This window comes from Callithrix jacchus, chromosome 13, assembly GCF_049354715.1.
Source record: "Callithrix jacchus isolate 240 chromosome 13, calJac240_pri, whole genome shotgun sequence".
NCBI classification, from domain to species: Eukaryota; Metazoa; Chordata; class Mammalia; order Primates; family Cebidae; genus Callithrix; species Callithrix jacchus.
In genome coordinates this window covers 26,398,940-26,411,834 of record NC_133514.1, presented here as the reverse complement: position 1 = coordinate 26,411,834, position 12,895 = coordinate 26,398,940, and the positions used below count along the sequence as shown (strand labels likewise).

The following is a 12,895-nucleotide window of genomic DNA, read 5'->3' as shown; positions in this document are numbered from 1 at the left end:
ACATCCCTCTGGAGAACCCTGAACAGGTCTTGCCTTCTAGAATCCCACTTTGCAAATTACGTTTTCTTATGAAATACCTCACTCTCTATTGCTATCACCAGGCATCTTTAGTTAGATTTTGCAATCCCATGCCTACTTTGATCCATGCATATTTTCATTACATCAGTATTACTAGTCCACATTGTAAACACCATAGAACAGCTAAAACACAGCTATGATGATTAAGTAACCTTTACTGAAAGAATAAGATAATAAGAATAAAATAATTACAAGGTCATCTAAGCAACATATTTACAGGTAAATAACAAACCAAGTTCATTGAGAACTAACATGCATTTCATAATTCAAATATCTTGGACTGTCTTCCCTGAAAATCCTTCAGGCCTACCTCCCTACTTACTTAGCTGGCTCACTGTGTTAGCATAGTGTCTTAGGGCCACCTCACAGGGACAGAGCTGTCAAATTCCCAGAGGCAGATAATATTTTTGACTATAAGAATCTGATCAAACTGTCAAAAATACAGAAAATCAGCTAAGGAAATTGTCAAGCATAACTCATGGTTCTGGAAGAGTGTAACTCAAAGATTTCATCAAGACAGGAAATCAAAATTGATCATTATTATCTTCAAATAATCTGTGGTTTTTATTCAACCTGAACATTTTAGTCATAATCAGTAGCTACTATGAAGTTTAACTTCCGGGGGCCATCTTTTTCTCATATTTGAGGGTACCCTTAAGCATTTTTAGAGACTTCTAAATCCCTCTACATCCAGCATCAGGCCCAGCCTTGGTGTCCCAGTTTCCACTCTTTCCCAACTAGTTGTGAAATGACTTACTGAAAATTAAAGAGAGAATACCTAAATCCCCTCACAGTAATTCCAAACCCACCCTGAACCCCAGGGCTGTATCATAGAATTCACTGTAATGTGGCCAGTCTCACTGCAAGAAATACCTACCATATGTCTTAGGATAAAACAAATAGAAAACACAAGAACGTGGTCTAGGGTTCTAACAAGATGTGTGGAAGGTAAAAAACAGACTACACAGTGTGATGGTCTTAACGACCAGTTGAATGTATGGAGTGATGACAAGGAATAAGTAGAGAAGGATCTTCTGAGCTCCAGCTTGGATGCCTAAGTGAATGGTGAAACACTACACAAGACAAAGAATATTCTACAGGAGGGGCAGACTTGACAGAGAATAGAAGGTGTGCTCCATTTTATCATATCAGGGTGACTGCAAAGCATCCAGGTAAAGATGTCTAGTAGATTGCTGGAAATTGGAGAGGTGAGCATGTAGCGCAGGTGAAAGGTGGGAGGTGGGAGGTGGCCATGCATAATCGGGTATGATCACCTTGGAAGTGAAAGTAGAAACTACATGAGTAGATGAGAATGTCTATGGAGTATATGTAAAGAGGGGCTAGAAAAATAACAGACAAAACCCACACAACTTTACGTATAAAAAGAATTTGTGTATATCCCATAGCATATACGAAGGAGCTATTAAATGATTCTGAGAGTAAAAGACCAAATAGGTAAGTGTTCTTATAATGCATATACATAGAAAATATTTTAAAAGTAAAATTCTTGCTAAGAATTCAATAATGTACATACCAAAGAGCTATTAGCATAACATCCACCAACTAATAACACAATGAATCACATGTCTTGTAATGTAAACTTTAGACATTAGATTACTAGAATCAAAGAGGAAATAATATCAGTTAAGACAAATGTTCTTTTGGGGTAGAAGCATAATGTTTATTCTTTTTATTTTTGTATTTATTTGGAGTCATTCTTTCTCTTTCAAGCAATAAACTGCTGTTAACAGTCCCAAACTGTAGTTGATGTTTTTTCTCATTATTTTTATTCATTAGTATTGAGACACTGTTCGTCAATAAGACAACAGGTGAAAAAAATAAGATTTCAATCTTTTGGATTTTGAATGCATTGCACATGTTGGAAAACACTAAACTACAACTTCACAACTCTGAATAAGCACAGAGTTTACAAATAAGATGGCTGGTGCATCTCACTAAACCTCAGAAAGTTGAGGCTGAGAAGACAAAAGTTACACTCTGAGCATGTTCACGGATAATTTTCACAATCATAGAAGTTTATGAATGTCAAGTCAATGTACAGTACTATTTAATTGTTTAAGACAGCATGTTATCACAAAATGCTGAAACTTTACTATGCCTGAAATCATATCTTGCCCAAAGTTTCTAAAATTCACTTTGTTTGAATCAAAATATGAAAAAGATGTTGGAAAAAAATGTTGATACTTGCAAATGTTAAATATTTTAAAGTCAGTTGTGTTTCTGTTATACATTAAGAGCTATTAATGTTTTAGGAAATAAATGATACAAATACATATGTAATAATGTACTCATTTTTATAAAATGAAAGCAGGTTTGTATTGCAATTGAACTCAGAAGCTTTTAAAAGATCTTCAATTGCCCTCCCACATGCCAAAAATATGTTTAACTTAATCCACCTGTATCTTGCACATATTGTAATCACTAAATGCTCATAATTTCTCCCAGGAATGATTTAATAATGAGGAGCTTTATCATTAAGACACAACACTGTGCACAGACCTGCTTATTCATGGAACCATGACTGAGGCATGAACTTTAAGAAACTTGAGGAGCTGAAATACAACAAATATAAGTAACTGTCATTGCTGCCTAGAGCCATCAACTGATCAAAACATTGATTTTTATACAGTAGGTTCAAAAACATTAAACACAATGTTGATTAAAAAGAGCTCATTTATTTTTAACTTTTTCTAAAATAATGTTTCCGCCCTAGACAAAAGTGATACACAATAGAAATACAGAGATTTAGAAATATAGGTGATTATTCACTACAAAAGCCAAATTTGAGAGCAATAAAAACATAATGATTTAAGACAGAATGTCTTAAAAACACCTAACATTACATTAGGTGGTAACGTAAGTGTTAAATATCAGTCTTTTACCTTAGGTATGTAGTGGATTTCATTTTGTGGCAAACAGGTTCACCAATTACACAGCTATCATAGACAATTGAAGTCATACACACAATGTAACTGGATACACACGGCACAGTTAAACTTTCTAATCTTCATAGCTCTTGACAAATTAAAAAAAAAATGCAGACCAGACATGGTGGCTCACACCTGTAATTACAACACTTTGGGAAGCCACAGTGGGCAGATCACCTGAGGTCAGGTGTTCAAGACCAGCCTGGCCATCACAGTGAAACCCCAGCTCTACAAAAATACAAAAATTAGCTGGGCATGATGGCAAATGCCTGTAATCCCAGCTACTCGGGAGGCTGAAGTGGGAGAATCACTTGAACATGGGAGGCAGAGGTTGTACTGAGCAGAGATCGTGCCACTGCACTACAGCCTGGATGACAGAGCAAGACTCTGCCTCAAAAAAAAAAAAAAAAGAAGCATAGGTATAAGTTGTGCAGAAGAAATGTAAATACTGAGGTGCATCTACTGAAACATGAAAATGAGAGAATCTGAGAAGGGTTTTAATAATTCTAAGTGTATTAATATGTATTTATTACTACTAATTCTTTATGAAAGTATAATAATTTCAAAAGTTAAAAATATTATGAGACCAGAAATTCATTTAAGATACAAATATTTGTTGGAGATGGACCACAAATCTGCTCCTAAGACAAAAGAACTAAAGCAGAAAACACCATAGATTTTATAGTGAAAAAGATTTATAAAATTAAATGTAAATCCGTTGCTTAGTAGGAGTACAACTAAATCTGGCAGTAAGACTAGATAGAATTTCTCTCTCATGCATTTCATGTTGAGGGAGAGTTTGAAGGCTAAAATACGATTCAAGAAATTTTCAGGTAAGCAATTTATTTCCTTGAATTAGTTTCTCCTGTTTTGGATTTTAAAAGCCCTCAAATACTCTAAGTAGACACAGACTTGTGGAATCACAATGATAGCAGCGTTTTCTCATTCATCACACTGATTTATTATATGAGGTTTCACAAAAACGTTCTTACTCATGGCAGCTGAATTGGTTGCTTCTACCCAAGAATGGAAAGAACCAGAGGCTTTTTTCCTAGCCATCCTAAAGAAAGATGTGAGTTTAAAAACAAGTGTGGAAGTTAGATAATGACAACGTGTGAGTTAGTAACTGAAGCATTGCATGCCTCCAGCAATGACAAATATAGTAGGATCTTAGCTCGGATAGATTTAAGGTTTGCATTTTTAACTATTTTGAAGTAACCCAGAATGTTCAGGAAGAGATGTGAAATGTTGAAGCATATCCACTGAAACATTATGAATATAATTAACGAATATCAACCAATGATAATTTGACCTGAAACTAAAATGTCACAATGAATAAAGATACTAGTAAGACAAACAAGAACTGTAACGTGATCCACTACTTTGCAATAAGAGTAAATGCTATGACGACAGCTCAAATACTGTCACTCTTCTCTGAAATGAGAATATTAGAGAAATTCAATGAAAAACCTCTACCATAAAAAGTTCTTTAAGATTTCCCTGGAATTTTGGCCTACATATAATAGCACAGGATTTGGAAACAGAAGACATGAATTTGAGTTCTTATTCTATTATTTATTGACCTTGAGATCCTAAGCATTTCACTTGATTTTTCTGAGTCTCCATATTGGTATCCATAAAATTAGAATATTCAGCAGAAAATCTTGTTTTGATGTTCAAATGAGAATTATTTGGAGAATAAAAAGAACTACATAAACTATATCCATGTGAAATAATTTTCTTTGAAGAATATACTAAAATGTCATTTTTGAGCCATAGACTCTAGCCCTGGAAGATAATTTGCTATCAACTGGTTCTGAGGTTTTTACTTACCATTCTTCAGTGGACAGTTCTTGCCAGGGTCCCAGAGTCAACTGCAGAGACCAAGGGCAAATAGAATGGATAGAGTCCCCAGACGGTCTTGAACCAGACTTCCCTTTCACTGGAGTTAACTGTTAGGTTGTTTAGAAGACAATGAACAAATTCTTCAAATGTGGCTAAAAATGATTATACAAAACCCTTTCATCAAATCTAATCCCCACCCTGCAATGCTTGGGAAACCCTTGGCCAAGAATGACTGAGGGACATACCCAAGGTGCCACTGCAGGTGGATGGCAGAGCCAGGGTTTGAACAATGTCTTCCAAACACGACTCTAATCAGATCAGCGCTCCTTCCACTGCAGAAATGAATTTCCTCAAAGGCTACAATCTGTTTAGAGTGTGAGCTTTAGCACTTTATATGCTTCTGAATTCTCACTGCTTCTGAGCTCCATTTTAGCGTGGGTGACTGTTGGAATTAACTTCTAAGGCTGAAGCTTTAGCCCCTGTTTCCCTGATGGACATTGCCATAGTAATTAAAGCTTTTCTGGCTGGATGCTAAAATTTCTTTATTTTTAAAGGTTTTCTGTGTCAGCTTGGCTTAGAGCACTCAAGATAACCTGCTTAATACCAACAAAGCGGTATAGAGTGTTCTAAACTCTAATTGTGGCTTGTAATATTTTTCAGTCAATGTACCAAAATGTTGTTTGGGAACCTCAAGAAAACTCTCAAGGCAATTTGCAACCACTTTTAATTTTTGGATGTGAGGCTCTATAATTCTCTTGGAGGGGTGGTAATCCTTAAATTTGTTCATAGAAGTCTCTCATCATTTCCACTGAGGATATACATAAACCCGTGTTTCTAGACATTTGCTAAGAAAAAGAAGACACTTTCAGTAAAATAAAAACTTTAGATGTCAATTTATTTATTATTTATTTATTTTGGAGACAGGGTCTCACTCTGTAATGCAGTGGCAAGATCTCGGCTCACTGCAACCTCTGCCTCCCAGCTTCAGGTGATTCTCTCACCTCTACCACCCGAGTAGAGCTGGAAGTATAGGCACGCACCAACACATCCTGCTAATTTCTGTATTTTTAGTAGAGAGACAGGGTTTCTCCATGTTGGCCAGGCTGATATCACACTCCTGGCCTCAAGTGATCTACCTGCCTCAGCCTCCCAAAATACTGGGATTATAGGCATGAGCCACCACGTCCAGCCTAAAATTACATTTATAGAAAATGTGGTAGCTTACTTCTAGTCACACAGAGTTTTAGAAGCTAAGAATTTTATCAAAACCTGAGCATAGTTCTCAACAAATAAATGTACAGACTTTTACTTTGACATGTAAGCATTTACTCATTTAAACAGTTGCCCATTTAAATGCATATTCTCAAAAATTCATAGAGGTTTTGAACAAAAGTAAATGGTCATTTTCCTTAGTAACTTAAAGTTGTAGGCTCTGCCAAATTGTATTTTAGCTGAATTTCTGAAACAGCATAAGAAACAACTCACTAAATATTATATAAACATCCCAATGACAGATGTGGATTTATCATCTTATAGCAGCAAGCCATCTCGTGTAGCTATGATTTCGAGTACATAAATCTTAAAATATTCTTTTTTACTGGACCTTCAAAATTTGATGTATTTTCAATTGGTAAACTCCGGAGATCAGCAAAACTGTAATAGCCAGTATATAGGCTGGAACATATACTTAGTAATGACAGTACGCTACTGAAGAGTTCTAAAATAGTCATTTGTCCAAATTCTCTCAAATATATTTTCTTAATTCTTTTTCCACTCATATCAAATATGTTCCCTCATTCCTCCTAATGATATAAGGAATATTTTACTACTGTACCTTGAAGTTAATTTCAACTTCAATTAAACTCTATTTCCAAATATTAAAAATTCAACTATACACACACATACACACACACACACACACACACACACAGCTAAAACGGTAAATTTCAAATGTCTTAGTACAAAACATAAGTGATGTGATTAATATGTTAATTAGCTTCATTTAATTTTTTCCACATAATATACATATATTAAAACATCACAATGTAACCCATAAATGTATACAATGGTAGTTTATCAATTTCAAATGATATTAATTTTTCAAATTAAGGTTACCTGTTGCTAAGTCTTTGTGGCTAGTTCTTATTATGTAAAGAAAATTGGAACTAGACCCAGAGGGAAAGAAGTTCCTTTAGATGTGAAACAAGTCAAATAATTCAGTATTCACAAATATGTTTTGTCTTTCTCAGCCAAGAAATGAACACATAAGGCAGGCTGCTAAAAATATGCCATTTGTTAGAGAGTACTATTTTTCACTAAAGAATGACTAACATAAGAAAATACCACCTACTTAGTCTCATCAGAAAGCTTCTTACACCACAGCAAGCTTGATTTTCCTGGGCTGAGTGTCTTATTGATGAAACAAACCAAAAAAAAAAAAAAATTAGAATTCTTCTAAGTGCCAACTCTTATTTGATTGAAATTTTACATGAATGTTCTATGACATTGCTTTAAGACCTCAGCATTTTTTAATAAATCTCTTGTCTAAATACCTATGTATTTTTTTGCTGGATTATCATTTCTCACCCATACAATACTTTAATGACCTAATTATATTATTCAGGGAAGGTTTTTTCTCACCTATCTAGGGCAAGATTCAAGTTCTTGGTAGATGAAATGTTGGTTAAATTAAACCGAGAAAATTAAGCAACAGTGACTGGACTACATTTAATTAACTCACATAAGTAAGATCATCCTTATTGAAAAGTTGTTTTATGTGTCTCAAAATTAAGTATGTAGTTTATAATTTCTGTTACCTGCAAAATGATAAGAAATATTCCAGAAGCACACTGTTCATGTTCTGCAAGTAGTAGAAAAACCTAATTTAACTTCCAGTCAGTCACCCCACTAACGGAACAATCCTGACAGATAAATAAATATAAGCTAGGATCTAACATGACTGCAAAAAATTATACTACACTCTGGATGTATTTTATGTTTTTGATCCCAAAGCAAATAACAATTATCTACAAATACATTCTTAGCATCTGAAAGCATAACTTAATTACCAAATTAATACAGGTGATTTAGTACCCTTATTTGAAAAGCTGAGTAAAAGAATCAACAAAGTCATAGACTTAATCATAATCGTTTATTCAGCCTCAATGTCTCTTATGAGTAAACCTTAAGAAAACAAAATTTTAAAGTGTCAGCTCTAACACTTAGTAGTCTCCTTTCCAGTGCATAAGATCAACTGCTTAAAAGAGAGCAACAATGGAGCTAAAATAAGGGCTAAAGCTAGCATTTAAATCTCAACTGCTAAAAGGTGCCCAGTACTCTGTAACTCAGAGGTATTCCACGATGGAGGGGGCTTTTTCTAATGTCAATATTCATTAACACCCACGTTTCCAAAGCAGCAACCCATATTTTGGATTGTTTGATGTTGTTTCTTCTTTAAAGTAAACACCAGGACAAAATTCAGAGTAAAGTTTATACATTCATTGGAGAGAGAAACAGAGATCAAAGGAAAAACCACACACGCATTCTTTGGAGGAGAACTCTCTCCCTTTTCAAGACTGATCTGTTTCATCAGGAGTTTGTGGGCAGAAAAGAAGACAAAACCCACCTTCATTGGCAAGTTTTACACACATAACTATATTTCAGTTCCCACCAAATAAATCCTTTAATATGCATATTATGTTTAGTTTTATGGTAATGGCAGCAATAGTTTAACAATTATTAGAGCTTATCTTTAGTTTAAAAGCTTGCAAAAGACAACATTATTTACACTGTATAGCATAATTTTAAAAATCAATGTTTGCACCCCCAGCCCAGCAAAAAAAAAGTTGTTAAAATTTCATAAAGAGACAATAGCTTACCCCAAAGAAGGCTCAATTATCAGAATCTTTATTTTCTTAAAACCCGAGGTAAGCAGCTTCACCTAACAATGACACTAATCATCTAAAACTAAACTGTATTTTTATATTATTATGCACATTTAGTTATGTATCAAACCCTAGAAAACACTTTGTGTATTTAAAGCATCATAAAAACCAAAGTTGTATGTGGATGAGTCCTAATGTATTATTAGATCATAGGAAGAAAAGTCAAAATGCAAATAATGCCAAAAATAAGTATCCTAGCTTTTTTCTTTCTCTCTCCACTGACCACCCTGGGAGGCTCTTCGGCAAGAAGCCACCAGAGAATGTCTAGAAAACCAAGCCAACGGACTCCACTGATAAGAAGAAATCTAGACAAGTTAGTTCACATGCACTGCATCCATCTCCACAGAGTGTATATATTTCAGAAGGTAAGCATTCCACAGCCTTCGTATTCCAGAAGTGTAGTCAAAACTGACAACACAAATCTATTCCCCAAACTGGAGGATCTCAAACATTTTCTTAATAAGCCTTGACTACATCTCCTCACTTGCCAGTTTTGACTCTCTAAGCTTGTTCTTGACATAATTTCTCAACAACCTTAATAGATCTTTGCATCTAACATGCCTTCATTTATTCTCAGTCCATCATTGCCAACACATCCCCTCATGCCCAAGCCTTTCCAGTTCTCTACCCTATGCTGCCAAGTCACTAAGTCCAGCACACTCTGGCTATGAGAATCTCTGGATTATTCGTGCAGTAGTAGTGAGATTAAGCGGAGATCTTCTACTAACACTAAACAGAAGTTTCCCCAGTGGGTTTGCTCTTTAGCTGATTTAAACAATAATAGAGTGGCACTGGGGTTCCAAGTAGGATAAGCTAGGAAACTAAAGGGATTTCAGGGTAAACAAATGCCCCAAATCATTCTTCCCTTCCATTTCTCTTAAGAAAATGTTCTCTTCTGTGTTATACCCTAGAGTCAAACAAAAAATAATCTGGATACCCCACCTCTGCATAAAATACAGATCACAATCATTTTCAAACATTATTCTTTGCCTCACAAATAAAACCCACCCCTTCTCCCAAGAGACTGGGATGCTTGGGAAAAAGAACTAGGGAATCTTTGCAAACACAAAGGCAATTTGTCCTATCTGAGTACAGCAGAGAGATAAAGAGGACACTTCTAGTCCAGGCCAAGGTCCACTGACTATGACCTTGGCAAAAACACAGAAACTTGTTGGCCAACTTTAAAGAAGCATCAAAGCTGTCTCCTCCCTACTTCCCTTCCTTCAAGGAACTCAGTCTTAGATGAAAATGGAATTTTAGGTCTTCTGTCTGTACTCCCTCCGCCCTGGACTGCATGTAAGGTCAGTGGCAGGGCGATTCTAGCAGGCGCCACTGTTCTCTGTTCCTCCATCCTTCCGTGTCTATGCAGTCTGGGATGCCCCCTGGCCAGGGAACAGGACAGGCTGCAGACAGAGGCTTTGGCGCTCTGCAGGGAATTTTGCAGCCTGCCTAGCTTGCCGGAGAAACCCATTTCCTTGACGAAGGCAAAGCTCTATTCGTCAAGTTTCTCCAGCGGGTGGGGAGATGCCTAGACGTTCTTCCTGATCAAAGAATTCAGAATCCGTCGGAACCTCTGAAATAGTAAAGTGTACCAGATGTCTAGGGGTAAAGAAGGGTGAAGAATTTGTACAGAAGAGATGCTCCCAGTGTCGCCCCCTTTCCCGCTTTTTCGTTTTCAGTGAGCGGGACATTCAAAGTATTTTGTGGTTTGTTGGGTTTTCTAAAGTTTTTGTTTTATATACACGTTTTTTTATTTTTTATTTTTTATTTTTTTCTGGAAGGGAAGCAGGCAGCGGTGCCCACAGACAGAGGAGCATGTTGTTACCCTGGGTGCTCCCACTAGGCAGGCCCTCGCGGCCGAGCCGGGACCCCGGAGGGAGAGAGCGCAGTGAGGGTACCTCGCGGAGCGGCGGGGGAGGGGGGTTTTAGGCTGGTCGAGAACCCAGTGCGTCCGGAGGCTCCGCAGATGTCGCCCCTCCCAGCCCGGCTCCCGCCTCCCAGCCCCCTGCCCAAGTCCCCGGACCCGTTCCCACGCCGGCGTTGGGGCAGCTCGTCGCCCGGGCACCGGGGCCCCTCTCCAGCCCTTGCACTGCAACTGCGTGGGGAAACCGTGCCCGCGGGCGCAGGGGTAAAGGGATCTCACGAAGTTCTGGTATTAAAAACGGGCTGTCGCTGCAGACGCCTCTGTCACGCGAACCTTGGAGCGGAAATGCTCTGTCCCCGTGCCGGGCGGGGGCACGGGCGGGATTGGAGCCGGGGAGAAGAGGCAAAGTGGCCGCGCAGCTCGGACAACTTTGCTGGGAAAGCAGGAGACAGCCGGCAGAACTGGTGTCGCTGCCTCCCCGGGGGAGACCAGCCCGCACGAGGCGCAGGGTCTGCACCCCGAATGCTGCCGTCACGGACCAGAAGGAGGACGGGGTGGCCGCTGGCTGGAGGAGCAGGCGGGGAGGGCGCCCAGCCCGGGAGTGCAGCCGGGCTCCGGAGAGCCGCCCTCCGCGTCCTCAGCCCCTTGAGGGGCGCCAGCGCCCGGGTGCGCGTCCCCCCTTGGCCCCCTCGCTGTCCCGCGGGACCCCCAACTACTCCGCGGCGCCGGAGGAGCAGCGGGAAGGAAGCAGAAGGGGGAGCCGGGAGCGCGGAGAAGCGGTCGCGACGCCAGCCCGGACCCGCACGTACCTTGAGCTCCTCAATGTCCAGGTTCGTTGATCTGTCCATGGAGCGCAACTAAACGAAGTGGAGAGGAACCCGGCGAGGCGCAGCCAAAAGCAATCTAGTCTTTTAGTTTCCAGCTTAAACTCAGCCTTATCCTCCTCCAAGCCCCGGCAGCTCCTCTCAGTCTCATTCTCCGTGGTCACGCCGCCTCCACCGGGTTAAAAATAAGGAAAATAAATAAATAATAATGAGAATTCACTTTGTTTTACTTCCTCAAAGATTTAGTGACAGGTGATCTGTACCGCGGTGCCACACAGCTGAGTCGATTGAAGTAGGGGCCAAAAGGAAAAAAATATCCACTCTATTTAAGATTATTTCTCCTTCTGCAATAAGCTTAGAAACCAGCGAATTGCTGCATCCCGAGAAAAAAAGCTGCTTCCCTGGTCAGCATCATGCGGCAAATTTCAAGCAAATGTGTTCAAACTGAAGAGAAGAGTGTATGATAAAAGCCTTCCTCCGCCAAGCTTACTCTGTTAGCTAATTTAGCTCCAGTCCCAGACATTAGCAATGATCAATCTCCCTGGCAAGATAACAGAATCCCCGAAGTCCTGCATAGACTTAAAAAATGTCTTGCAGCTGAGAGGTATTCTCTCAGTGGGGAAAAGAAGATAATAAAGTCAGAAGGGAACGTTCTCCTTTGAAGGTTATGCTAAAAGAGTTGAGAGAATAGGAGGTGGATCCTACGGAGAGAAAAGAGGGAGAGAAAGAGAGAGAGGGAGAGAAAAATTTTCCTCCTGCTTCGCTGTTTTACTGGCCTTCACCACCAGGTGACTGACTTCGCTTCTCTCTTCCCACAGCCAAGGCAAAGGGGATTTCTCTCATCTGTCAAAAAGCAACGTTTCCTCTCCAGACAAATACTATCGCTGGGTCTTAAAGACTGCCCTCTGAACGGAATCCACTAAGTGACAAGCATTTTAATTCATTGCATACGTTGCTTCATTTTCTTCTTGCAGATCTGGGAGGAGCATGCTTGTGTGCATCATCCAATTTAAATATATTCACTTTAGATCTCGCTGCTTTCAGCGTCAGATTCTTTTTTTTTTTTAATTTAAGAAAGACTTTTAAAGAAAGTGACAGATGAGAGTATTAAAGGAAATTTCCTGGAATTATGCTTCTTATGATAAAGCAGTCTTTTATTAGAAAACTTCTTTGCATAGATTGACAGGTCAGTGCATTTAACTTGTGAGTTGTAGATTTGGGGAAAGGGCTTGTTTTCTTCATTTAAATGTCTTAGTGTAAAAGCTTGACTTTTGAAGGGTTTTAAAGTCTCTTGTTTTATGATGACACATAAACTATTGAGACTGAAAGATGTTTACAGATTTGGAAAAAGGGCTGTTTAATAAATATTTTTGTTTCTTAAAAAACATATAT

At 38.8% G+C, this 12,895-nt stretch overlaps 1 protein-coding gene across 1 annotated transcript in view; it reads right to left on the bottom strand.

Moving 5' to 3' along the window:
* The window catches only part of SGCZ (sarcoglycan zeta), a 1,232,742-nt gene extending 1,220,391 nt beyond the window's left edge, over positions 1-12,351 (bottom strand). The window contains exon 1 of the mRNA XM_002807483.6: positions 11,489-12,351. Within this exon, the coding sequence (XP_002807529.4) occupies positions 11,489-11,527 (39 nt within the window). The 5' untranslated portion in view covers positions 11,528-12,351. The remainder of the gene's footprint in view (positions 1-11,488) is intronic.
* Positions 12,352-12,895: the final 544 nt, after the last annotated feature.